This window comes from Impatiens glandulifera, chromosome 9, assembly GCF_907164915.1.
Source record: "Impatiens glandulifera chromosome 9, dImpGla2.1, whole genome shotgun sequence".
Lineage (NCBI taxonomy): Eukaryota > Viridiplantae > Streptophyta > Magnoliopsida > Ericales > Balsaminaceae > Impatiens > Impatiens glandulifera.
Window position 1 is genome coordinate 33,734,081 of NC_061870.1, and position 26,715 is coordinate 33,760,795.

The 26,715-nt window shown below is 32.6% G+C and overlaps 7 protein-coding genes across 7 annotated transcripts; 6 read left to right on the forward strand and 1 right to left on the reverse strand.

The window, feature by feature from the left end:
• The first annotated feature begins 498 nt into the window (after positions 1–498).
• LOC124914148 (NADH dehydrogenase [ubiquinone] 1 alpha subcomplex subunit 9, mitochondrial) lies at positions 499–4,979 on the forward strand. The gene is made up of 12 exons (XM_047454638.1): positions 499–692; positions 851–947; positions 1,194–1,258; positions 2,039–2,124; positions 2,274–2,358; positions 2,442–2,512; positions 3,414–3,545; positions 3,734–3,849; positions 3,931–4,054; positions 4,132–4,200; positions 4,469–4,589; positions 4,672–4,979. The coding sequence occupies exons 1-12, from the start codon at positions 596–598 to the stop codon at positions 4,806–4,808; spliced, it is 1,200 nt and encodes a 399-aa protein (XP_047310594.1). The 5' UTR covers positions 499–595; the 3' UTR covers positions 4,809–4,979.
• Positions 4,980–6,176: 1,197 nt separating this feature from the next.
• LOC124916307 (xyloglucan galactosyltransferase MUR3-like) lies at positions 6,177–8,257 on the forward strand. Its single transcript, XM_047457032.1, has 2 exons — positions 6,177–6,192; positions 6,354–8,257. The coding sequence occupies exons 1-2, from the start codon at positions 6,177–6,179 to the stop codon at positions 8,192–8,194; spliced, it is 1,857 nt and encodes a 618-aa protein (XP_047312988.1). The 3' UTR covers positions 8,195–8,257.
• On the reverse strand, positions 8,188–9,923 carry LOC124914626 (glutathionyl-hydroquinone reductase PcpF). The gene is made up of 3 exons (XM_047455217.1): positions 9,058–9,923; positions 8,730–8,979; positions 8,188–8,639 (listed from the first exon to the last, which is right to left on the reverse strand). The coding sequence occupies exons 1-3, from the start codon at positions 9,855–9,857 to the stop codon at positions 8,436–8,438; spliced, it is 1,254 nt and encodes a 417-aa protein (XP_047311173.1). The 5' UTR covers positions 9,858–9,923; the 3' UTR covers positions 8,188–8,435.
• Positions 9,924–12,437: 2,514 nt separating this feature from the next.
• Positions 12,438–14,510, forward strand: LOC124914271 (O-fucosyltransferase 23). The gene has a single exon (XM_047454780.1). It carries the CDS (start codon positions 13,051–13,053, stop codon positions 14,335–14,337), a length of 1,287 nt encoding a protein of 428 aa, XP_047310736.1. The 5' UTR covers positions 12,438–13,050; the 3' UTR covers positions 14,338–14,510.
• A 3,383-nt stretch (positions 14,511–17,893) lies between these two features.
• Positions 17,894–18,711, forward strand: LOC124916467. The gene has a single exon (XM_047457180.1). The coding sequence runs from the start codon at positions 18,106–18,108 to the stop codon at positions 18,499–18,501; it is 396 nt and encodes a 131-aa protein (XP_047313136.1). The 5' UTR covers positions 17,894–18,105; the 3' UTR covers positions 18,502–18,711.
• Positions 18,712–19,648: 937 nt separating this feature from the next.
• LOC124914492 (succinate--CoA ligase [ADP-forming] subunit beta, mitochondrial-like) lies at positions 19,649–23,731 on the forward strand. Its single transcript, XM_047455051.1, has 12 exons — positions 19,649–19,851; positions 20,056–20,166; positions 20,421–20,532; positions 20,906–20,970; positions 21,454–21,531; positions 22,123–22,197; positions 22,309–22,461; positions 22,552–22,686; positions 22,800–22,964; positions 23,139–23,261; positions 23,354–23,425; positions 23,489–23,731. The coding sequence occupies exons 1-12, from the start codon at positions 19,750–19,752 to the stop codon at positions 23,567–23,569; spliced, it is 1,272 nt and encodes a 423-aa protein (XP_047311007.1). The 5' UTR covers positions 19,649–19,749; the 3' UTR covers positions 23,570–23,731.
• A 1,548-nt stretch (positions 23,732–25,279) lies between these two features.
• LOC124916308 (piriformospora indica-insensitive protein 2) lies at positions 25,280–26,644 on the forward strand. Its single transcript, XM_047457033.1, has one exon. The coding sequence runs from the start codon at positions 25,280–25,282 to the stop codon at positions 26,642–26,644; it is 1,365 nt and encodes a 454-aa protein (XP_047312989.1).
• The last annotated feature ends 71 nt before the right edge of the window (positions 26,645–26,715 follow it).

The following is a 26,715-nucleotide window of genomic DNA, read 5'->3' on the forward strand; positions in this document are numbered from 1 at the left end:
AAAATTATGAGATGAGATCGATGCGTATCATGTTTGTTTGGGGTGTTATGTTACAGGTAACAGAGATCTGAAATATCCTAAAATGAGTCATTATAACATAGATCTGAAATATCCTAAAATGAGCCATTATTTGTAAAGATATGCTATATCCTAAAATGAGCCACAATATGTATCAATCTTGGTTGATTTATTTTAAAATTGTATGTGGTCTCACATTCACATTTTCACGTTTAAATCCTCCTTCCTGTGAAGAATCATAAATATTTATGCTAATTTTAGGATATAATAGATGTCTACACTAGTTAAAAAAAAATAAACTATTGGTTTATATATATATAATTGAATTTTGTTATATTGTGATTGAGTTTTATAATAAAAAATAATTTATTAAAAAATATTTGTATGTCCAATTAAAATGAAAAAAATGAATATGGGCTAAAAATTTATTAATGTGATATTTGTTGTCTTCAAATGTTAAAAAGTAGAACAAAGAGGAAGGGTACGAACTTAGGATTGTTAGGGTGCTTTGTATACTCTCACCCTTTCTTTCTTTCTCTCTCTAAGACACGATTGCGTTGGTGATCCGATTGGGACGATGATGCAGACTATTTCGAGGCGATTAGGACACCAATCTGTAAGGGCATTACCAGCAGCTTCATATCTGAAATCAATCGATCATCTTTCCAGTCACAGTAAGTTCACATTTCTTCCTCTTCATTTCCTCCGTCATTCGTTCGCCATTTCAGGTTATAATAGATTGATGGGTTTTCAAATTACTTTTCTTTAGAACCTGCAGTCTTTTGCTTGCTGTTCTCAATCGTATAATCAACTGATCTTTTTGTTTTTGTAGATTATGGCGTTGACAGACCGCGTTATGTGTCTTCTCTTACCCCTAAAGGCGTGGGGCATCTAGTCCGTAAAGGTACAGGTGGAAGATCATCTGTCAGGTAAAGATTTTTACTTGTTCTCCGTTTGATTAAGACTGATAGCCGCTTCCCAGGCGTCCTTTGAGTAGTAGTAGTAGTAGTTTAGGAGTTCCTGATGGTTTCCATATTACAGTGCGTATTTCAGTGTTAATAGATTTGTTGAATTTCTGTTTCCTTATCATTTTTAATTGAAATTCGAGCAAGATTGAACTTGCAGCTGTTTTCATGGTGTAATTGAATCCGTGTTTACATTTTTGTGCATGTCAGTGGTATCGTTGCTACAGTTTTTGGAGCTACTGGGTTTCTTGGGCGATATGTTGTTCAACAGCTTGGTGAGTTGGCTTGTACACTGGATTAGGTGCATTATGTCTTATACTTGTGTAAACAGCAGGCTGTATTTCACTGTTTGGTGTACTTTTCAGAGTATTGAAGCCTATGGACAAAAGTTAAGTAGTTGAGGGAAAAACTTATCCTTCTATAAATATTCATTGACATTTTGTATCTGGAAAATTGAGATAACCAATTCATAAGGGTAAATGAGCAAAACTTATCCCTTAGCATATTACAAATCGATCTTTGATGGATGAGAATATTATCAAAAGGCAGGACAGACATGTTGGTTCTTATGTAATGGAGGAAATTGAGGCAGAAGTTAGATAAATAATTGGAGGGTTGATTTTTGGAGGATGTGGATCTAATCATATTTGGAAATTGAATTTAGTTTGACACAAATTTATTAGTGGTTTCTTCCACTATGTTTTATGATTAGATGAAATTGAAGTAGGGAAAACAGTGGGTTTTGGTTGTTGGAAGTCTTTAAGGAATTTCTTTCTTCAAAAAAATGCAGATCAGTGATCTTTCTTGTGCATACTACTTACAAGGATTCTACCCTTTTGGCAATTAGATGTAATGCTATCACTTTTCATTAAAGCCATGCTAAACATATACTCAAATCACTTCAATGGAGATTTTCCATTGTGTACTGGTTGAACTGAAGCTAGAAATAACTCTAGTTTTTTCTTTGAGCTTTCCGTTTTCATCTATTGGATGTTAATATCTGCATGTTAGTTTACCATTAAAGTAGAAGCCTAACTTGTTATGATGCTTCTCAGCAAAAATGGGGTCTCAGGTGTTGGTTCCTTTCCGGGGTTCTGAAGATTCTCAACGTCATTTGAAAGTGATGGGTGATTTGGGACAGGTAAAATTGCTGAGAGCATCCTCCCCTCCTCAATATAAATAACTAATGTTTTAGGTTTTTAGCCCGTTAGAGGTATTTGCTGTTGCAGCCTGGTGGTTTTTGTATGCACAAGACCTCAGTTTTTCTCTTATGCTTGTTTCTGTTTGTAGATAGTTCCCATGAAATACAACCCTAGAGATGAGGATACAATTAAAGCTGTCATGGCAAAGGCCAACGTGGTTATTAATCTGATTGGTATTCTTTTTCAGCCCTCTTTTGGTGTCAGTTCTATTTGTTGCCTTGAAAGTCTTGTACTTAAACAGTCACTTCCTTGGCAGGAAGGGAATATGAGACTCGAAATTACAGCTTTGAGGAAGTTAACAAATCAATGGCTGAACAACTTGCAGTGGTAAGTCCCTAGAGATGCTTGCAATTTTAGTATTTGCAATACACCTTTCTTGTATTTCCCAATTTTAGGCTAGAACTCTTGAATTGTATGAAAGGTTCCATAGTATAGTGAATAATTCAATTTCTTTTGAACTAAAGGTATTCCATTGTAAAACGAGGTCATCATGCATTTTTTATTTGCTAAATTTTATGTTAGCATTGGTGGGACTTGTGTGGGGGAGTCGTTGTCGCTCATCGAAACTACCTCACCAGGCCTTAATTGATGCCATGTCTTTTCTTTCCTTTTTTTACTTGCTTTGTCGCTAGGCTTAAACGAGGTCTTTCAATGAAATGAACTTTGTTTAAAAAAGGAATGGTAGGTTCACAAAACAGAAATTCTTGAATTTGTTGAAAAGTAGGTACCAGTTTCTTTGTGCATTGGTTGCTAAAACTTGTGTTGCTTTGTTTAATATGGTGGGAGGATGTGGTATTCTATACTTATTATATATTTATCTGTTCCTATAAAAAAGTAAGCCATATACATGAATCATGCGGCTAAAGTTGCTCCTCTACTGAAGAGATTAATTAGGGTGTTGAGCATCTTTTTTATCATTATGTTACACTAAATAACTTCAGCAATCTTCCTCACATTATCCAAGAAATAGTCAATCCACGGAAAATTAAGCAATAATATTATCATGCAGCATAGCATGTCTGTACCTTTCTGCAGGAATTCCAAAAGTTTGATGCCCTCAAAGTGCACCTGAATGTAGAACTCTTTGCTTCATTGATTACTATGCATGTTTCATATACTGTTAATTGACAATATTCGAATACTTCTTAGCATTGTACATTATGAAATAAATACAAAGAGTAGTTTCAAAACATCAGACTGATATCTGGAGCCAATGCTTTTGTTGCAGATTGCTAAAGAGCACGGTGGCATTATGCGATTTATACAAGTTTCTTCCTTAGGGGCATCTTCCTCTTCTCCATCTAGATTGCTAAGAGCTAAAGCTGCTGGTGAAGAAGCCGTTCTGCGAGAATTGCCAGAGGTGAGATATTCATGAAGCTTTTGCATTACAATGGAGAAATTATATCATTTGTCTCTACCCTTATAGGCTCAGTTTTCTTCTCTTTTTCTGTGTTTATTACCTCACATGTAAATAACTTGATTTGTGTGTGAAGTTTATATCTTGTTGTTTTCACATTTCAAAATGTTCTTGCAATTCTTGTATCTCAGGCTACCGTATTGAGGCCAGCTACCATGGTTGGCACAGAAGATAGGATCCTGAATCGATGGGCACAGTTTACGAAAAACTATGGGTTCCTTCCACTCATAGGAGGTGGAAATACAAAGTATGCTACTAGGATCAATTGAAACTTGAGAAAATGTGTATATGTTTTTTATTTTCTGATGAGGCTTGATTGTGTTTGCAGATTCCAACCTGTATATGTTGTTGATGTTGCATCTGCCATTATGTCTGCACTGAAAGATGATGGCTCCAGCATGGGCAAAATATATGAGCTGGGTGGTCCAGAGGTGTTCACTTTGCATGAAATGGTGAGTTATATTTACACTTGTTATTTATCTTCCTTCTTCTATTCATGATGTTGATGTTGCATCTCTGAAATTTGCAGGCAGAAATCATGTATGACATGATACGTGAATATCCTCGATATGTAAAAGTCCCATTCCCAATTGCCAAGGTAACAAATGAGCTGTTGTAATATCCAGTCCTATAGAAGATATCAGTTAAGAGCTTGTTTGATGTAAAGTTACTGTTTTGTGAAAATTGGACTTGAGATGGGATTTTGATATTTTGGTCGATGATTTGATTGATGATGGGATCTAGAGTTAAATCCAAATAAACCTTTACAATCAAACAAGGCCTAAATTGTCTGATAATCTCTGATCTAATTTATACATTCTCTTATATTCTATGGCAACTAATTGTATCGAACATTGACATTGAAGGCAATTGCAACACCGAGGGAGATATTCCTGAATAAAGTTCCTTTCCCGTTACCATCTCCATCAATATTCAATTTAGATGGGATCAATGCCCTCACTGAGGACACAGTTGTATCACCTGATGGTTAGTGAATTAATTTTCCGCAATTATTATTATTATTAAGTGTTGGTTGTTAATTATTAATACTATAATGTTGGTGGTGCAGCCTTAAAGATGGAGGATCTTGGTGTTATGCCACATAAGCTGAGAGGATATCCAATTGAATTTCTTATATCATACCGAAAGGGTGGGCCGAACTATGGTTCCACTGTCAGTGACAAAATAAAACCCGATTGGCAGTAAGTTATAAATTTCTAATGAAAATTTGAAACAAGAAGAAGAAAAAGCTTTCTTTGGGAGCAGGTGGTAAAATCCTCACTCCATATCATCTTTTTCATCCTGTATTAACAAACAAACAAATAGAGGGAGTAGTATTGTTGAATGAAATGTTTTGTTTTGTTTTGTTTGGTTTAATAATTAATGCATCTTTCTCTGCCCATTTTGAATGGAGGAAATTGTTGTTGCACCTCCTTTCCACATTATTATTTTGAATCTTAGACAACTGTTATTATTTCATTATGTTTTGCATGCAATGAAATGATAAAGAAAATAAGGATTCTCCAAGTTCAACTCTTTCATGGCTTCTCTGCTTTTTTTAATGTTTTATCTCCAAAAGAAAAGTTTAAGTTACATTTCTTTTGTTTAATAGTATACTAATTTTTTAATTATAATTTAAAATAAAAGAAACATAGCTTAAAAGATCTTCTCTATTTTAAAATTTATGCTTGGTCATGTCTATTTAAATTTCTTTTATTGTTTAATCTATTGAATCATCTTTTATTAAGAAAAATTATAGTTTATGTTTTTTTTTTGTGTATTGGAATTTCCTGTCAAATTTGTAGTTGTGTTTTTATTATTTTTTGTGGTTAAAAAGCTGTAATTCTTTTAAGTGTGATTGAGAATATTTTCAATTTTTTTCAGAATCAAATTATATAGCTATATATTTAGCTAACTTTATTTTCACTTGACAAAATTTGTGTTAAATAAGATTTAATAATAAACCCAAATAATGAAGAAAATAATTTAATAAAAGGATTAATTGTTTTCTCTAACAATAAAAAAAAGTTGAAAAATAAAATAGAAACGTATATTTCCCGAATAGATATAATATTATTTAATTGACTATGAAAGAGGCACATGGAATATGGATTTGACAACTAATTTAAATCTCAACATGGCTTTCACGTCTATTTGAAAATATTTTTGTATTCACATAATTTGACTTTAAAAATAAAATATCATTTTAGTAAAAATATTTAATAATAATTGTTTTTGAAAGTAACATATATTAATATTAATCATTTTATTATTAATGATAATAAAAAGTAATTATTAATTAAGACTTCATGTATAATCGCATACCTATTATAATGGAATTTGAATGATTTCCAGCTATATAATAATAATAATAATAATAAAATATATTTCCATGTGAGAAATTTAGTATTTTATTTGAAGCTAAAAGTTGACCAACTGATTTAGTGGCGCGAAATGTGGAAGCAACCGTAAACCTAGTTAGTGAGCACGCCTTTAAGACGCGTCGTCTTCTCCGATCATTCACCGACCGACGGAATACCAAATCTCTCTATCTATCTATCCATGTGTTTGACAATGGAGATGGATCGTTGTACATCCTAGCTATCTATCGATGCCTGTAAGTTATGTAATCCTTCTTTGATACCTAAACTGACTTCCAGTTAATTCAAGTCTCATTGTTTGATTTCCACTTGATTCGCTCTACTTTGTGTAACTTATCGAATTCAGTTCATCATTTCCTAGTCTGATTAGGCGACGTTCTCCGTTTGTTTGAGTTGTCGTCGTCGTCGTCCATGGAGAGAGGAGCGGGAAAGAATTCGCGTTCCAATGTCATATTATTGGCATTTTTGTCATCATTCATCGTGCTGTTATTGTTTTACTTTCATTTTGTAGTCCTTGGAGGCACTACTGTAGATTATCAAACTCAACTTCAATCCATCTCTGATGATAATAATCCCCAATCTATTGATCAATCTAGTAGTAGTGCATTCACTGATGATCTTCCAACAAGTCCATCTGTAGAATTCCAATCTGTTTCTCAGCAGCAGCAGCAAACCCTAGCTACTAATCAATATTTAGATGATGAACAAATTCCTGTTACTCATCCAAATGTCAATGTCTCAGCATCGCCTGTTAATCGTTCAACTACTAGATTGCTGCCTGAAAAACCAGACAAGTACGCGTTCATGAGTGCTTTGAGGAGTATGGAGAACACGAGTGATTCATGCGGTGGTAGGTACATCTATGTGTATGATCTTCCACCTAGGTTTAATGACGACATGCTTAAGGATTGCAAAAGTCTTAGTCTATGGACTGATATGTGCAAGTTCACAACTAATGCTGGTCTTGGTCCTCCACTTGAGAACCATGAAGGCGTGTTCTCGGATACGGGATGGTACGCTACCAATCAATTTGCAGTCGACGTAATCTTCAACAACAGGATGAAACAGTACGATTGCCTCACAAACGATTCTTCTCTTGCGGCTGCCTTCTTCGTACCCTTTTACGCAGGATTTGATATCGCCAGATATCTTTGGGGATACTACAATATATCAACGAGGGACGCCGCTTCGCGCGATTTGGTTGACTGGCTGGAGAAAAGGCCAGAGTGGAAAATCATGGGCGGGAAAGATCATTTCCTCGTTGCAGGGAGGATTACATGGGATTTCAGGAGACTGACTGATGATGAATCGGCTTGGGGTAGTAAATTTTTATACTTACCGGCTGCCAAGAACATGTCAACGCTGGTGATTGAGTCGAGTCCTTTTAACTCAAACGATTTCGCCATTCCTTATCCCACCTACTTTCATCCATCAAAAGACTCTGAAATATTTGCTTGGAAGGAGAGGATGAGACATTTGGATAGGAAATGGCTTTTCTCTTTCGCGGGAGCCCCACGCCCCGGTAAACTCGAATCGATACGTGACCAGCTGATTGAACAGTGCCGGAGCTCCAATGTTGGAAAGCTGTTAGAGTGTCGTTCCGCGGAGGAGAGCAAGTGTCATTCTCCAAGCAGTATAATGCAGATGTTTCAGAAATCTGTTTTCTGCTTACAGCCACAAGGTGATTCGTACACGAGAAGATCGGCTTTCGATTCGATGTTAGCTGGTTGTATACCAGTGTTCTTCCATCCGGGATCGGCGTATGCACAGTACACGTGGCATCTTCCGAAGAAGTTTACGAAATATTCAGTGTTCATTCCAGAGGATGATATTAGGAAGGGGACAGTGAGTATAGAGGAAAAGCTGAGTGAATTTTCAAGGGAGGAAGTGAAGATGATGAGAGAAGAAGTGATAAATCTGATTCCGAGGCTAATATACGCTGATCCTCGGTCGAAGCTGGTGAAACACAAAGACGCGTTTGATGTGTCTATAGAGGCGATCATTGAGAAAGTAACGAAATTGAGAATGGATTTGGTGGAGGGAGGTGGTAACAGAAGTAAGGATGAATATCCGGAGGAGTTAAACTGGAAGTATGCTTTATTAGGCGACGGCGATGATGATGATCAGCAGCCCCATTACGAGTGGCAAACATTTTTCGATAATCATAAAATTGATATTGATACATCATCATGGAAAAGCAAGCAAAGATAAAATAAGCATCATGTAAGTAAAGTATAGATATGATCAACTTTTTGTTTTGATTCATTTATACTTGCATTGTTCACTCTTTCTTTCTTTCTTTCTTTTGGGTTATTTTACAATATGACTTAGAAGGTTTTTTTGAAATGTTGGTATTTGAGATTTAAATTAAGGATATGAATAACTCGAACCTATGTATGGTATAGATATGAATAACTTACCTTCAATGGAAGAATTGTTTATGAGATTGATTCTAACTTCTAACAATTACATTCACTCTTTCCTCGAAAGTTGACACAGATCCTCCTCCTCCTCTGTTGTGAGGCTTCGACAGAACTTCATGCTCCGAACCAGAGGGCATGATAGGACGAATGCCCCCGGGATTCAGGGGAAACAGAAATTTATAATATCCGTCCATTGTTGCCTCAAAATTGCATGTTGCAGCTACATTGGGAATCTATGAAGAACAATGCCAAATTCAATTATAATCTATCTACAAAAACAAAACATAACAAAAGAATGTATAGAGATATATATAGATAGATACCTGATAGATATCGCGCATATAGGGATGAAGATTTGGATATTCAATAATCTTCTTCTTAGTACACTTGAACATAACATTGTACACCAGATCAAATCTAATCAACGTTGTAAACAAACATACATCTGCTAATGTCAATGCATCTCCACATAAATACCTTGATTTACCCAAATGATCATCCACCATATCCAATGTTTTAAACAACCCATTCACAGCTGAATCATATGCCTCTTGACTCTGGGCAAAACCACACCTAAAACAATATTTCAAAATCAATCATCTTTGTTTTCTGTCTGTCTGTCTGTTAATTGATAATCATTCTTATTATTACCTGTACACTCCATTGTTGATGTTTGGGTATATCAGTTGATTCCATTCATGAATTTCTTTCTTCAATGCAGGTGGGGAAAGATCAGTATCCGGATTACCAGCTAATTCGTTTAACCCGGAATTTAACAATTCAATTACATCATAGCTTTCATTACACAACACATCTCTCTTCTCTACATCCCAAAGCATCGGAACTGTTGAACGGCCGTTATAGCCACCTCGCCGGAGATTGTAAACCTCTCTCATTGTCCGACATCCATTCACTTTATCCAATGTCGGGACAATTCTATCCGTTGTTACTCGGACATCATCAGAATCCGGTTCGAAGACCCATGAACCGTCTATCCCCGGAGACGCGACGGAGACTGAAACGGCGTCCTCGAGGCCTTTGAGGGCTCGGACTATTAGGGTACGGTGTGCCCACGGGCATGGGATGCCTACGTAGAGGTGAAGGGATCCGGGTTTTAGGGTGGAGTTTAGGGGTTGGACCCGGAATTGACTGGTGGGTCGGGTGTAGCTTCCGGATGGATCGGAAGGTGCGAGCTGGGACATCATGAGATGCCATGTGGTCGACCAGGCGGTACGGACGGTGGAGATGAGGAGAGAGGGAGGAAGGGCTTTTCCCCATAGAAGCTTCGAAACGGTGGTAATAAAGTTAGGGTTTGGAGATTTTTTTTGGTCCATGGACATTCTTGGGTTTCCACGATAGCGGCGGCGGAGACATATTGGTCTGGTTTTATGGGATGGAAAGGATAAGGCAACGGTCGGAAGTGAAGTCTGAGTGAATAAGCTACAGTACATCTTATCTCCGGCGACCGGAAATATTGAGGTCTTGTGCTTTCTGGATTTTGTTGGGTATTTGTGTAACTTTGTATTATTATTATTTTTTTTAAATTGATAAACAAAATATGTGAATCTAAAATTTGTTTCTATTTGCTATAACTCTCCTTATTATCATTATTCATTACAAAATACAAGAGCCTTTAATCATATAACTATACAATTACTTTAAGCTCATAAAAAAATATCATAAATTTCTCATTTTCTCATGTGAAATTAAAACTATCCTTTTGGTATTTACCTTAACTTCAAATTAAAAATTTAAACCGAGATTATGTCACCATGTCTATTGGTTCTTTACCTGGTGTGAATTGTTATTTTGAATAATTATTTTATTAATTAAAATATTTATTATTTTATAAACGAGATTTATTAAATGAAAATTACATAATTTTTATTTTTTTTAATACAGTATATTAGATGATATAATAGTGTTTTGAAACACTCAAAGTTGTTGAGTTTAAAATAATAAATATTATTAAATATATTTTTACATATTATTTTATCTAAATTAATAATTAAATAAGATAATAAAAAATATATATTTTTAAAATAAATTAATTGTTTTTTTTTATTACCGGAGGAAGGCTAATGGAACATTATACTTTCTAAAAAAAATTATATATTTAAAAAAAAAAAAACTAAAATATAAGTACAACTACAAAAAATTGAAATTTTCTATACTTTTTATTTTAAAAATTAACACTCTCACACTCATACTCTTCAGTTGTAATAAGACATTTTATTTTATTTTATTTTTTTTTTTTTTTTTTTTGTGTAAATCAAATGGGTTGATTTCTATCTCTTTAGAATTAAGCTACTTATATATATAATAATGATGCCAAAATTAATTTTGTTTAAATAAAATACAACTTGAACAAATAAAATAGAAAGAGAAAGCGTGTGTAATAAATTTGGCGTATGTTTTACGAATAAGTATGGGCTTTTTATATTTTTATTTTTGCAATAGGGAGCAACATCCCAATCTGACACATTTGAGTTCGACATCTACTAAGGATGAAGAGTACTATGGTCTCTTGTCCAACATCTTAATTAGGGGCTTGTTTGAATTTCTTTCTATTGTCAATTAAAGCATTTACACTATTTTTAAAACTTTAAAGTAGGCTTTATTAATGAAAAATACCTACACCATTATGGTAACTGTGATTGTAGCAATGATCATATTTTCTATAATGACATTTTTTGAAATTATTTGGGAATTAAAATTGTTTTTAAATTTGAAAGTTTTAAGTTTAATATTTTTTTTATTGAAATTTAAACCTTATTTTATTTATTTATTATAAATAAATCAAATATTAACATATTTACACACTCTATTAGACTTGAGTTATCTTGATGAATTATCATATATTTATTTTTCATACATTTATAAGTCTAATATTTTTTTTTACCTAAATAACTAATGTGTATAAATGGATATCGTAGTTTTGTTTGATTTAGAGTTGGGTGTTTTGATTTTTAAGGTGAATGCCTTTACTTTGTGTTTTTTTCAGGTTCTAATTAAGGAAATGACAACACCAAATTGGGTTGGAAGATGAAGAAAACAATGTAAATATGTATGAGGTTTCTATTTCTTTAATTGCTTTTGCTTGTTTAATTGGTGTTTGCATAGTGTTTGTACAGCCTTTTGCTTAAATATGCATAATTTTTTAATTATTTAAAAAGTTAGTATAGAAATTTATTACAAGATATCAGGTTATTTGATAAGTTATTTAAATAATTTAATCTAAAAAATATTATCTACTTTCTCTAAAAAATTATTATGGTAACTTAAATTATCTTAGTGAGTTATTATTATTATTATTATTATTATTATTATTATTATTATTATTATTATATATTAATATAATTTAAATATTTTTATTAAAATATTTAAATTCTTAAAATAATTATAAATTATTATTTTTTAAATAACCAAGTTTTATTTTTTTAGAAACCCCAATAAATATATATATATATATATATATATATATATATATATATATATATATATATATGCTTAATTTAAAAAGTGTCTGAATTGTCGAGAGTTGTCGAGAGTTGTGATTAATTTGGATATATATATATATATACGAGAGTAAATGGATATTTGTGTCGAGAACTTTAATTAATTTGAATATATATATGTGAGAGTAAATGAATACTTGAGTCGAATTATGGGTTGACTCGTCCATAAACTTAAAACGGTTAAAAATAAAATTAAAAATATTATATTTCAAACTCACAATCTAACCCACATAAGTATAACTCTTTAACCGACTAAGCTAATAACATTTTATATTTTAAATTCAACATCAAATTTATAAAAACGGAACATTGTAAAAATATAATTTTATGCATATGAATAGCACGCAATGAATCTTCCTAATTCATATAAACACCAAATTATTTACAAAAATTTAGAATAATTATTTTCAAATAAATAACATGAGGAAGATCCAGAAAGACTGCGGAAATCCTCTTTTAGCAATTATATGAAAAAATGTACTCTTTTTTTTGGTCTTCTCTGACAACTTGACAAGCCCTTTCTCTCCCCCACCTCGATTCTTCTCTGTCTGTAGGGTTTGTTGTTCTTTCTTCATCCTTTTAGCCCTTCTTGTATTTCCTTGCAGCAAGATCATCTTTCTCACCCTCTTTTTCTTTCTTCCTTCAAATTCAGACCCCCGATTTCAACTCCACTTCTTATTTCGACTTCAACTATATCCACCATTGAATTCCCGTCAATTCGCCGCCTTCCACTTCTCTTTCTTCTCCAGAATCGCCCACTTCATGGGATTCAGTCCGTCGTAGTTATCATCGATCGATCTGTCTTACCCATTCTTTTTTTCTTTCTGATTAGTTAGATCAAGCGATTCTTCATCTCATGTTAATCCTGGCTCTTAATGGACGGTAAAATGATATATTAAAGGTGAGGTTTTGCATTTCTTTAGTCTCCGGAGTTTTATTCCGAAACTAGATTCAAGGATTTGCATGTGTTTCTTAAAAGCTATGTAGCCGTTTGATCATTTCAGATATAACGTTTGATCTGCGTTTAGGAACTACTAGAATGGATTTCGATATATATTTTGATTGACCATCCATCTATATATAGTTGTTGCTGTTTGATTGTTTATAGTCCAGATCTGAACCTCGAATGGACTCATCAAAATGGCAGCATGTATCGCGGCTTATACGCAGAACCAAGTTGAATTCAATTACTTGCAAATGTGTTGGTCTGATAGTATTTGGGTTATTAGTGAGAGCTCTTTTTATGTCCTCTTTCACTGGCCTTGATTGGAATGTTATTAGTAAGAGCTTATTGAATGAATCGTCTGGTGGAATCGATAGAATCAAGTTCTTGGAGGTTCCTCAAATAGCATGGGGATTAAACAATCAGAAGATTGCTTTTGTAAGAGCTTGCCTTACTGCAAGAATGTTGAATCGAACTCTTCTTATGCCTAGTTTAAGTGCTTCTCTGTTTTACAAGGAAGTGGATCTTTTACAGCCTATTCCATTCGACAAAGTGTTTGATTTCGATAGGTTTAATTCACTCTGTGAGGGTTTTGTTCAATTGTCTCGCTTCCCTAACCGAACAATGAATGTAACCGAGCTTCACAAAGGGAGTGGGAGAAAATGGACTGTTGAGAAAGATTTGGATCAATTGAGGCAGTTTAGTAAAGAACCTTACGACAGCCATGATGTGGTTAGGATTGTTGGGAAGAATCCATTTCTTTGGCATGACCATTGGGCGGTTAAAGACTATGCGAAGGTCTTTCAGTGCTTATTCTTTGTGGAGGAGATATCGAAAGAAGCTGATAGTGTTGTGTCGAAAATCAGAGAGATGGGAAGAGGGTCACTTGAGACTGGTCTAGTTCCTTATGTGGCTGTTCATATGAGAATAGAGAAAGACTGGATGATTCACTGTAAGAAACTAGAACAGAGATCTAATATAACTGAAATTTGCAGCAGCAAAGAGGAGATTATGGAGAGAGTTAGCAACATTGCAGGCCTGAAAGCTCCAGTAGTAATTTACCTCGCAATTGCTGATAGCCTTCTCGAAGATAAATCAATTTTGAATGGTTGGAAAAAAGGTCTGATTCCTTTTGAAAAGAAGAAATTGGGAGTTCTGGAGATTTACAAGAACAAGCCATATCTCATCCAGTCAGCAATTGACTATGAAGTTTGCTCGAGGGCTGATGTATTTGTGGGGAATAGTTTTTCTACATTTTCAAGTCTTATAGTCCTCGAGAGAACCTTGAAAATGATGAAGATGGGTGTGACAAGTTCGTGTGAATCGAATGTAAGATGGCCTTCTTATGCTTATAACATTCGCGGAGAATCTAATGGCCCTCATGTATGGATGACAAATATGTCAGCCTCCAGCTTACAGGCTATTAGTTACGGTTCAAATCACATTTCTTGCAGATCCATACCGTTGTGAATATGGTAAATCTTTGTCTCTTGCTTCTCAAACATGTATACGGATCATCCATAGAAATTTGTTTTTGTATTTCCATGATTCTTTATTGAAAGAACAGTTAGTCACATGATAGGTATATTTTTTGTAATTCTGAAATTCACACTCATATTTAATTCTAAGGTTGTATTCATTGTTCTTTGATGTGTTATGAAACCATCTTTCACTCATCTGGATTCGTTTTCCCTTTTAGGCTGATTGAAACTGGAATTAGTTGTTGTAGTAGAGACAATGGTTTTGATTTGTAATGTTTAGGATGGATTTGGTACACCCAATGGATCTTAATGACCCTTAGTGTTCAATCTAGTACTATTTAAGTCTGTTGAACTGCAAATCTAAAAGAAAAGATGTGGCCACAAGGGGTTAACCACATAACCCGAAAAGTTTAATACACAAATAGTAAAAGTTTGCAATTGGAGTCTGGATTGGAATTTTCTCAATTATTACATTAGCTCACCATTCTCTTTTTAAGAGCAAATCATCTTAAGAAGTCCTAGAGTCATGATTTTCTTGTCTTTTGTATTTGTCATCACAGTTTTGTTCTTGAGAATAAGACTATTTGATGAGCCCATTTTAAAACACTTTTTTAAGTTTAAGATGTGTCTCGAAGATTTAAATTTCCTTGTAAACACTTTTTTGTTTTGTTAGAGTATCTCATCAAATATTGATTTACATTCTACAATGTTTTAGAACATAACTTGTACATTTTTTAGGACAAGCATAACCAAAAAAGTGCTTCTTAAATGGTATAATGTGATGGTGGTGATCAACAACAAAAGTAAAAGTTGTTTCATTCAATAATATATTATGTTTGGAGAGTTTATGTTTTCAGTGTAGGCCTTTTTAGATGTATAATCTGAATATATTATCTTTCGAGAGTTGATATTCTCAGTGTAGGCCTTTTTAGATGTATAATCTGAATATATTATCTTTCGAGAGTTGATGTTTTCAGTGCAGGTCTTTTTACATGTATAATCTCAATATATTATTTTTCGAGAGTTGATGTTCTCGGTATAGGCCTTTTTATAGACCTTTTTATATGTATAATCTCAAGCTTTATATTTTCATCATTTTAGCATAACATTAGTCTTTATCATCCGGGGGGACGATAATGATTTGCATTGGCTTCTTTTTCTTTTTTTTTTAAATGAAATGATACGTCTTCTTTAGAGTGATGGGAAGAATGCAATGACTATTGAATCTATATAACTTTTTCTTATTTTGTTTGTATTGTTTAACATATATATATATATATATATGTTTTGCATATTGTTTCTCATATCCACCCCTTATTTTTCCAGTTCTTTCTTTTAATAATGAATATATTATAAGGTAAACATAAAATTAAAACTTTTTATCAATTTGTTTTTTTTTAATATCAGAGTGTGTAAATTTGATACTATTGAGAACAAACAAGTATTTAAAGTGAGGATTATAAAAATGGTGAAGATTAAATCCATTAAAAAAATAATCAATAACTGCAATGAATTATAAAAAAAAATGTGTATATAATGTTGAATTGGCTGCCATTTCTTATTCAAGGGAAAGCTTATTTATTTTTATTTTCATGCCACATATTTTTTTTAAACTATATTTATGTAAAATTCTAAAAGTTTAATATTTTAGCTAATTTAATTATTTTAGCTAATTTAATAATTTATAAAGACTCGACTGTTATTCTTGCATAAAGTAGTAACGGTTCAAATAAAATAAATTGACCAAATTTAACTCTAATGGTCTAAAGTTTTTTTTATTATAAACGTCTTGAATTATTTAAAACTTTGTACTAAATTTTTTTTTATCTTGTATTTGATCATTTTCACCCATTTATTATTATTATTATTATCATTGTTTTAAAACAAAAATATAATATAAATAAGTTTGGCTGCCAAATAAAACACCACAATCCCACTTGCTATTGTTTGGTTTTCAGACAAAAGAACACATTTCTCCCACAATTTATGAATATCAGAATAAATATAATTCTAACCAAATTTGAATTCCAAACAAGACTTCAAAGAATTTGATACAAAAGATTTAGTGTATATTTGGTTATAGGTTCAATCTAATCCCGGTATAACAAAAAAAATATATATATATATGAGAGTTTCATTCTCTAACGTAATCTAATTTAATGATTTTTATAACTGTGAGTTTTGGTAGTAATATATTTAGTTTTGTTTTTCAAAATTTAAATGACTTTTAAAAAAAGTCCATATCGACAAATTTAGAAAAATATCTAATTATTTTTTTCCCAAATTGACGATGATCATATATATATATTAAATGGAAAATCAATAAAGTTATAATTCAAATATAGATTATTTTTATTTGGTAAAAAAATGTGTTAGAATTAAATAAATTCAATTGACAAATATATTTATGATACAAAAATTTTGTTTATGATCAATTTCGGGTGGTAGAAAAATATAGTTAGATTTGAATTTATATAACAAGAGATAATCATAAAGTTAGGGCTCGTGTGATATAGGGTTATTTGAAAAAATAAATTGATGGTTTGTGGCTTAAAAAATCATTTTTACTTGAGTTAAAATAAAACAGTTTATTTGGTTATTTTTATTAAATTATTTTAATATTTAATTTTTTATAAATACTAAAATAGTTTAATATTTTAATTGATTATTAGAATTATTTTATACATAATGTGATATATTAAATCCAAATAAAGTAGATCACATATGGAAAGTTTTATAGTGTGTTTGATTTAATATTTTTATTGAATTTTTTTTTTTCAAAAGTTAGGTCTTATTTGATCTTCAAATATTTAAAAAGGAAAAAGTTAATATAAAGTGATTGTAGATAAATTATCAAAATATAAAAATTATTAATATTTTGAAACATATAATAATCAATAATATATTAAGTAGTAAAGTAGTGTTTGATTTTCATTATTTGAGAAAGTTTAAATTTAAAACTTTGTGCTTGAAAAGTGGATTATTTAAATTAAATTATTGAATATTTTCTTATATTTAAATTCAAATAAATTAATAATTTTGATGGGTGATATATTTTTTTACTATATAATAAAAAGGTGTTTTTTGAATTCTTTAGGTAAAATATTTATAAGTATTTTATATAGGGTAGTATTTTAAGAATATTAACTAAAAAAAATATTAATTCATTAATTAATTTTGTCCATAAAATATATAAAATTAATCTCTTTCACTATATAAATATATAAAATTAATCTCTTTCACTATATAAATATATAAAATTGTTTTTTACGTTACAAATTAGTGTCCATTGCTATAAATTTCCTCTAAATTAATTTTAAAACAAAAAAATTAATCTCAACAAACCAATAATAAATGCAAGGAAGAAAATAATAATAAAATGGTCCCACTACACTTTTTTTTAATTTATTTTTAGATTTTAGAGATGGGAACACGTGGCGCTTGGTTCATCCCGTAATTTCTTCCAAATTCATGGGTATTAATTTATCTATATTCTTTTATAAACAACTCACACCCCTCCATTCACAATACATCTTCTCTCTCGTTTTCTTTCTCTCTCTCTAAATATCTCCGCCGCCGTCAACTGTCAAACCGGCTGAGATCCGAAGGCCCAAAGCCGCCTCTTTTTCCGATTTATTAATTTATTTATTTTCTTTTTTGAATTAAATCTATATTTTAGCACTTAAATACTTTCCATTATTACCGATTAACCCTTAAACGTCATATATCTGACGTGGCATGCATCAGTAGTCCAGCCATGATCAACCAAAACCGTAGATACCAGATTCCAAGCATTGTGGGCCCCGCCAAGAAACGCAAGGAGAGAGAAGGTGAAAGATTTAATGCAAATTTAGCTAAACCGTTATTCCGTAGACCCGGTTCATTTTCTCCGGTTCATGCAAAAGCCCCCGAGCAAAAGAACCTTCTCCTGGCCGGTTACCTAGCGCATGAGTTCTTAAGTAAAGGAACCTTATTCGGGAAGCCGCCTCGGTCGGCGGCGGTGACGGCGCCGGCAACGGCACGACCGCCGGAGGATGAAGGAGCTCAATGTAATAATAGATATGTAGAAATAGCGAATTTGCTTAAATCGGGAGAGGCCCATTTACCGGGAATAGTAAATCCAGCCCAACTGGCCCGGTTTTTACAGCTCTAATCTGGGCTGTGCTGGGCTTGGTTAATATTATTATTAATATTAGTTTTTTTTTTGAAAAAAAATATGCATGTTAATTCATAGGAGGAAACAAAAGTTGAATGATCTTTTGTGTATTTATTATTCATAGTAATGCACGAAATCTCATTCGTGTTGTCCTCAACAACCTTTGACGTGTGATTTATATATCATCTTAATGACTAGTATTCTCTAGTTGACTTTAAAGTAATATGACCTTTTTTTATTGTCAAATATAAATTATTATTTGCTTACAAATTCATTTATCTCCTACTATTCAAATTAGTCGTTTTATTTACATAAGAAAAATATAATTTTTTTTTTGAATTGATAATATTAACAATAAGAAAACAATTGAAAAATAAAATAAAATATTAGTTAAAAATAAGCTAAAAATACAATTCAATCAACTAAACAATGAATAAATTGAGTCATTTCCTTTAAGAGACAAAAAAAAATAAAATTAGTTAAATACCTCTAAATAATATTGAGCTTTTTCAATTTTCCAAGTTTTCACATTAAGTTATATATTGATATATGTTTTTGGAAAGATATTTAGTTTTATTCTTAGCTTATTTGGTGTGCTGGGTTATTTAAATTTAATCTAGATTAATTTTTATTCTAAAATTTAGTAACTTTATTAATTAAATTATTAATAAAAAAATACCAATTATATTTACCTTATGCTTCAACAAATAAGATTTTTTTCCTAATAATTTATAAAAAAAAACACATTAAACAATAATTGTTCTGAAATGTATCAATTTAACACAAGGTCAAAGAATGAGTTATTTAAAGTAATAATTTTTTAATAATGTGTTAAAATACAAACTTTCTTAATTTTTTTTTTTAAGATATTCTTTATTTACTTGCTAAAGTACACAAATGGAGGTAGAGTTTATAAATATTTAGCATGTTTAGAAATATATAAATATATATATTTTTGCTATTGTAACTGAGTTTGAATAACTTCATTTTTTTTTTCAAATATGAATACAAAATATTACAGTTATTTTAATGATAAAAGTAAAAGGGTTGATTTGAAAAGTTTTGTGAAATAGAGGGATAAGTATAACTTCTTCCAAGTTGAGAATTCTCATTAGAAGAATCAACAAATTGGAGATGGCTAGGGCATTCTCTTTTTCCGGGGGTCTGTCGTCTTTGTTACCGGCGTTTTATATTTCATCTGTATCTGAAGATCTTTATATATATATATATTGAAAGATCTGAAATATGGTACGAGGTTTGATCAATAAACTTGTTTCTCGGTCTCTGTCCGTCGCCGGAAAATGGCAGCAGCAGCAACTTCGCCGTCTAAACATCCACGAGTACCAGGTTTTCATTTTCTGTTTTTTCATCTCTTTCTATGAATTGTAGTGTACGGATGATAACATATTCGTAAAAGTGATCTCAGTTGTGGATTTCTGTTTACATTAAGCATTTTGCTCTACATTTTGGAGGAGACCCTAAGCTAGCAAAGTTGGGATTTCTAGATTTGATCTATATTTATTGACATTGTTTTTATGTTTGCGTGGACAGGGAGCCGAATTAATGGGTAAACATGGGATCAATGTTCCGAAAGGTCTTGCTGTTGGGTCAGCTGAAGAATTGAAAAAGGCTATTCGGGATTCATTTCCCAATGAGAGTGAGGTAATTTATTCGTGTGTCTGATAATCAAAATTGTGATAAAACGTCATTTGTTTAGTTAATTTAGAGAGTTTTTTCATAGTCTCTATTGTTAAATTGAAGTTTTTGAGAGCTTAAGTTAGAAAGAATGCCTTGAGTAGTGAGTATTGTTTGACCTAATGCAAGCTATTCCTACCACTGTGAAGTTTCTATTTAAATTTATTTTAGTTGCATCATAAAGAAGTAAAATGATTAACTTGATTCTCATTCTTGTGTAGTTGGTTGTTAAAAGTCAAATTCTTGCTGGCGGTAGAGGCTTGGGAACTTTTCAAAATGGTCTTAAGGGTGGAGTTCACATAGTTAAGGCTGACCAGGCTGAAGATATTGCTGGTATGGATGACTGACTATATGTATTTTTAATCCCTTAAGTGAGGGTTGCTTTCCTACTCTCTTTTATACTGCAGTTTGATCTGTTATCTGATGGGGGCGATAATACATTTATATACCAGCCAGACTATGAATCATCTGTGTATTATGCATGATCTTTCTCTGTTCTCCATAAAAACCTTGGTCTGTGAATATGTTTCTTCATATCATTAGCTTCATCATCTCGTGAAGTTAAGCCTTAGTGACCTTGTTTCGTAGACATGGAAATAACCAACTGGCTTAGTGATAATTTGCTACATCAGCAGTTATATAACTGACTGCAATGTTTAGTCTACTTGCTTGTTTAATTTTAGAAACTAATTTATGCTACATGCAGGAAAGATGCTCGGGAAAATACTAGTAACTAAACAAACTGGACCTCAGGGGAAAGTTGTGAGCAAGGTGCATTATCTTTTCATTTTCTCTGTTGCTTCAAAAAAGTTGTTTTCTATTGATTAGATATAATTTTGGAGACCATACTTTGTCATTATGTGAATATGCATTTCCCCATGCATCATTAATGTTCATTTTTAACTTTGTCTTCAATTCTAGTTTCTTATATTAGCAATAGATGTTGATAGAATAAAATCAACACATGAGAACCTTTGATATCGAGCCCAAGCTCCTATTGTAAAATGCCCCTTTTCCCTTCTGCCAAACCTTCATGTAAAATATTTTCCCAAACCTTCATGTAAAATGATTCCATGAAGAGTACATAGAAGAAGCTTGTGCATCTAATGCTGATTGTTAGAATCTCTTAATTTTATTGTTTTATTTTTTGTCCTTTAGAATAATCCGTTACAGAGCTTAATTTTGTTATAGTTTTGAATATATAATTGAATTTCCTACTGCCTAAGTATTGATGATTTTGTTTTATACAAACAGGTTTACTTGTGTGAGAAGTTGTCGCTGGTCAATGAGATGTACTTTGCTATCACTCTAGATCGGACAAGTGCTGGCCCTGTATGTTCTTCCACTATTCGCCATATCTTCTTGTCACTTTGGTCATATAAGTCTTAAACCTTTTTTTTTTTTGAGAAAAAAGCTCCTAAACAAGTTGTCACTGAACTGTGGTTAGCTGAATGTGAATGGTACTTAACATTACTGAAGCTTTAGTTGACCTAATTATATCTTTGTTCTTAAGTTGATGTTTTTAGCATTTCATGTTTTTTGCAGTGTCCTGCTTATCTGCTTCAGTCCTTTATATCTTTTTGGTTAATCATTCATTTGAGTCTTTTGGATGTGCAACAAGGAGGGAGGACATAAATGTTCTTGGAACTTATGGTATTAAGTTTGTTGCATGCATTAGATTGATTACCATGTTCTCTGGAAACTGTAGATGTGTGTCTTGAAACCACTTTGCTATACCTACAAGAATTGTCCTATATGAATATGATCTCCAGTTCACAGATTATGCATACCAAGTCTCAAAGCACATATTTATGAATGTTCATTTTTCCATATCATTGCTTTATTTTATCATATATGATATATTAATGATTTTTTTGTCATTAAAGTTAATAGCATATTCTGTATTTTTTTTTGGCTTTCCAGATTATAATAGCTTGTCGTAAGGGAGGAACGAGTATTGAGGACCTTGCTGAGAAATATCCTGATATGATTGTTAAGGTTATTACATGTCCCTGTTTTTTTTTTTTGTGTGTGTGTGGTTTCTCAACAACAATATTAGACTTCAACAGTTCCCTAATTATTACCTTGAATAACCGTGTGCCCTTCCAGGTTCCTATTGATGTTTTCAAAGGCATTACAGATGAAGATGCTGCCAAGGTTGTAGATGGTTTGGCTCCCAAGGTGGCTGATAGAGCTGATTCAATCGAACAAGTGAAGAAGTTATACAAACTATTCTGTTCTTGCGACTGCACTTTGCTGGAAGTATGTATTTTTTCAACTTCAATAATTAGATCTCTCTCTTTTTAAAAAGGAAAAAAAAATAATTATATAACTTGTATCATGCTTGGGCAGATAAATCCTTTGGCAGAAACTTCAGATAACAAGCTGGTAGCTGCTGATGCTAAAATGAACTTTGACGATAATGCTGCTTTCCGTCAAAAGGAGATCTTTGCTCTACGCGATCCCACACAAGAAGATCCTCGTGAGGTTCATCCTTCTACTTTTCTCTCTTTTATTAATGATATATAAACTTGTCAGTGAAATGGATAAAGCGGTAAGTATTTATGATGTGAGCTAATTTTGGTTTAAACTTATGACAGGTTACAGCTGCAGAAGCAGATTTAAATTATATTGGATTGGATGGGGAGATTGGTTGTATGGTTAACGGTGCTGGATTGGCAATGGCTACAATGGATATAATAAAATTACATGGGGGAACTCCTGCCAATTTCCTTGATGTTGGAGGGAATGCTTCTGAAGGCCAGGTAATGATTGATTGATCGATCTCCTTACTATTTGAAAACTACAGATATTTTGTCAAAATCAAGATTCCATTGAAAGTTCGTGATCCAAAATTGGTATAAGGATTAGTTTGTTTATACATGATTGTGATTGTTTTGAAAAACATAAGAAATGTAGATTCTCTTGTTGTATTACAGGTGGTGGAGGCATTTAAAATATTGACATCGGATGAGAAGGTGAAAGCAATTTTGGTGAATATATTTGGAGGAATTATGAAATGCGATGTGATAGCAAGTGGTATTGTGAATGCTGCTAAGCAGGTAAAAGCGAAGAAGCAGATTTTGCATCAGAATTCAGAAGTGAATTGATTATTGACAACAAATATTTTTTTTTGTTGCGGTTTAATATTAAGGTGCAACTTAAGGTACCTGTAATTGTCCGTCTTGAAGGCACTAATGTCGATCAAGGAAAGAGAATTCTCAAGGTAAACCCTAAACCCCTCTCAATTTCTGCTTTGAAGAGAATAGTAAATTTATGAAAATTACAGGAAAGTGGGATGACACTAATTACAGCAGAAGACCTTGACGATGCAGCGGAGAAAGCAGTTAAAGCGTCGGCCTCCAGTTAAAGAAATTGATCATTTTTCGCGTTTGAGAATTCTTCATTTTACATATATTTTTATAAATGAATGAAAGAAAGAAAGACATTACATTTGTTCCTATTCTTGTCTTTGGCATTGCATTGGTGCAAATGCTGAAATAACTGATTCTCTCAAAGGGGGTATAATTTTTTTTTTAAAATCTTGAATTAATATATATATGCTTGAGGTATTTATTATTCCCTGTTTGCTCCATGAAAATAGTGATGTTTGAACCATAGTCAATTAAAAAAAATCATTTAAAAAAAATCAGAACATATTATTTATCATTTCAAAAGTGTAGTAATATTTTTGGTTACATTCCAATGGTTAAGTTGTCAGTGGGAATTTTGCTTGTCTGCTACGAAGAAACACATCACAAGAAGACAATGATAAATAGTAAAAAAGAATGAAATAATTAAGAGAAAATAAGAGGACTAAAAAAGGAAAGAGAAAAAGAAAAAGAAGGGAGGGAAGCACGACAAGAAAACGGAATTCGCATGCTCTGTCTTTTCAAGAAAACGATCTTCCGTACGTATCGTTTTCCTCCACTCCTACGTCAACACGTGGCGGTTATCAGATGCTTATTTTGTCGCAGCCTCAATTATCCAGTCGCTTTCGCCGAGACAAGTCGGCTGCTGCCGCCGGGACTCTGTCGGCATCGCCGTAATCTTTACTATTTGCAGCTTTCTTTCTTCCTTTTTCCGCTTTTATTCATATCCACCTTTTGCATTTACTACTCAATAACACATTATTATTATTATTATTATTGGCTACTCTCATTTTGTTTAATCATTCATTCTATTCAAACTGTCTTCAATTATTAATCCAAGGTATTGTATGGGTATGTTTGATTCAGTGACTTTATTCCCATTAAGTATACATTTTGTAGGATTCAATTTATACTCAAATTATTCGTTCTAGTTTATCCGGTTAGAGGAGAAAAAAAAAATTATGATTAAATGCAAAAATGTGTTTAATTATAAATTTTACGTAGTTACTAAACGTCCAACTAGAACTATTCAAAATAATCGAAAACCGAACTAAACCAATAGCTTGTTGGTTTGTTTGTAGGAATATGAGCTTTAGCAAGGATTTTGAAAAATAAAATATAGAGTTTGTATTTTATTTTTTAGTTTAACTTAATATTTTTATTTTCAATTCACTATGAAATATCTAGTCATTTTTAGTGTTCTATATAGTTGTCCAATTAATATTAATACGGATCGGTTAAAACGGCTGAACACTTATTTTATCATCTCAATCAAATGCAATATATTGTTGAACTCAAATCTTTATTTTAACCTATCGACAATAAGAGATGAATATCTCTAACTCTGTGAGAGTTTATAGGTTAGAGCTTATCATGTGAGAAGTTGTGCGTTACATCTTATTTACTTAACCATGTGGCCACAAATTTATTTATTTATTTTTATTTGTTGATCATTTTTTTTTATTTGTTCAAGATTATTTAAGCTTATACTCAATCACAATTTATTTTCACTTCTCACCCTAATTTTTTTTAAACTAAATTATCTTATATTTCTTACTTTCATTTTTCTAAACACATAAATGTTTGTACAAATTAAAAACACTTTTTTATTTTTATTTTGTCTCTCTCTCTCTCATTTCGTTCCAATATTGTTTCTATAAAAGTCAAGGATTCCTTCCATTCCTCTTCCCATTTGTCTTTCTTCTTCAATGGCTTTATCAATTTCCATAGCTTTCTTTCTCTCTGTTTTCCTTCTCCCCACATCCACCGCTCAACCCACTCTCTCCTCTAACGAGCAACAAGCCGTCTACAAACTTCTAGAATCCATCAACGCCGCCTTCCAATGGCGTCTTCTTTTTCCCGACGACCTCTGTTCCTCATCTCCTCACGGAATCGTCTGCGAACTCTTCGAAGAACCCACCGGAGATTATTCCGTTCACATTACGGAACTCAGTTTCGGCTTCGTCTCCGATTACTCCTCCAACCCTTTCTGCACACCAAACTCCACCATTAACCCACATCATCTAACTCCTCTAACCCATCTCCGAAAACTCTTCTTCTACAAATGCTTCACCGGAACTCCGGTCACTTTTCCTAATTTCTCTCCACTCAATATCTCCATCCAACATCTTGTCTTCATCGATAACCCGTCTCTAGTCGGTTCCATTACCGGAAAAATCAGTAACATGAACTTAATAAGGTTCATATTGACCGGGAGTAATGTCTCCGGCGAGATCAAATCTGCGTTTGGCGATTTGGATAACGCTGAAGAGATCACCTTATCGAGAAACCAATTCACCGGTGAACTGCCGCCGGAGATATTTGGAAATATGAACAAGTTGAAGATTCTTGATCTCAGTCAAAACGGGTTGGAGGGAAATCTTCCAAAATCAACGGGAGGATTGACGGGTCTTCTAAAACTTGACCTGAGTTACAATCGTTTTTCCGGTGAAATACCAGAAACCCTAAAAGCAATGAAGGATTTGGAGTTTCTAGATTTGAGTTATAACGTATTCACCAACTCCGGTATTCCGGCGTTCTTTTCCGGCATGACCAGCCTGAGAGAGGTTTATCTGAATGGAAACTTACTCGGAGGACATATTCCGGAAATTTGGGAAAATCTGAAGGGTATAATCGGAATAGGACTTTCCGGTAATGGGCTTATTGGGAATATTCCTCCTTCGATGGGCTTGGCTTTAAAGAAGGTGAGTTATATTGGGCTGGATAATAATAATTTGGAAGGCCCAATACCTGAAGAATTTGGGGCCTTGGAAAATGTGTACGAGATCAATCTGGAGAATAACAGGCTTAGTGGGAGTTTACCATTTGGAGCCCAATTTGTTAACAAAATGGGGAAGAAGCTGAAATTGGCGGGAAACCCAGAGCTCTGTGTTGAAAAGAGAGCCATTAATGGAAGCTTGATGAACTTAAGGTTATGCAGAAAGAAGCCTACAACGTTTGAATCTCCTCTTGTCTCCACTTTGTTAAGAACATCTTCATCTGCTGCAATTCAAGAATGGCCTTGCTTCTTAATGTTTTTCATTTGGTCTGTTTTTCTTATGTTCTTATTATAGTGTGTGTGATTGTCTATTTTGAATTGGATAGAAAATTAACAGGAATATTTTGTAATTTTTTGAAATATCTT

Excerpts from the sequence above, each read along its gene's own strand:
- LOC124914148 (XM_047454638.1), top strand. The coding sequence starts at position 596 with ATGATGCAGACTATTTCGAGGCGATTAGGACACCAATCTGTAAGGGCA. Across the intron at positions 2,359-2,441 it reads CGTGGTTATTAATCTGATTG|GAAGGGAATATGAGACTCGA; the intron begins GTATTCTTTTTC and ends CTTCCTTGGCAG. Across the intron at positions 4,590-4,671 it reads CACAGTTGTATCACCTGATG|CCTTAAAGATGGAGGATCTT; the intron begins GTTAGTGAATTA and ends TTGGTGGTGCAG.
- LOC124914626 (XM_047455217.1), bottom strand. The coding sequence starts at position 9,857 with ATGTACTGTAGCTTATTCACTCAGACTTCACTTCCGACCGTTGCCTTA. Across the intron at positions 8,980-9,057 it reads ATCAACAATGGAGTGTACAG|GTGTGGTTTTGCCCAGAGTC; the intron begins GTAATAATAAGA and ends ATATTGTTTTAG. Across the intron at positions 8,640-8,729 it reads ATATGCGCGATATCTATCAG|ATTCCCAATGTAGCTGCAAC; the intron begins GTATCTATCTAT and ends TGTTCTTCATAG.
- LOC124914271 (XM_047454780.1), top strand. The coding sequence starts at position 13,051 with ATGGACTCATCAAAATGGCAGCATGTATCGCGGCTTATACGCAGAACC.
- LOC124916467 (XM_047457180.1), top strand. The coding sequence starts at position 18,106 with ATGATCAACCAAAACCGTAGATACCAGATTCCAAGCATTGTGGGCCCC.
- LOC124914492 (XM_047455051.1), top strand. The coding sequence starts at position 19,750 with ATGGTACGAGGTTTGATCAATAAACTTGTTTCTCGGTCTCTGTCCGTC. Across the intron at positions 20,167-20,420 it reads CATTTCCCAATGAGAGTGAG|TTGGTTGTTAAAAGTCAAAT; the intron begins GTAATTTATTCG and ends ATTCTTGTGTAG. Across the intron at positions 20,533-20,905 it reads CCAGGCTGAAGATATTGCTG|GAAAGATGCTCGGGAAAATA; the intron begins GTATGGATGACT and ends TGCTACATGCAG.
- LOC124916308 (XM_047457033.1), top strand. The coding sequence starts at position 25,280 with ATGGCTTTATCAATTTCCATAGCTTTCTTTCTCTCTGTTTTCCTTCTC.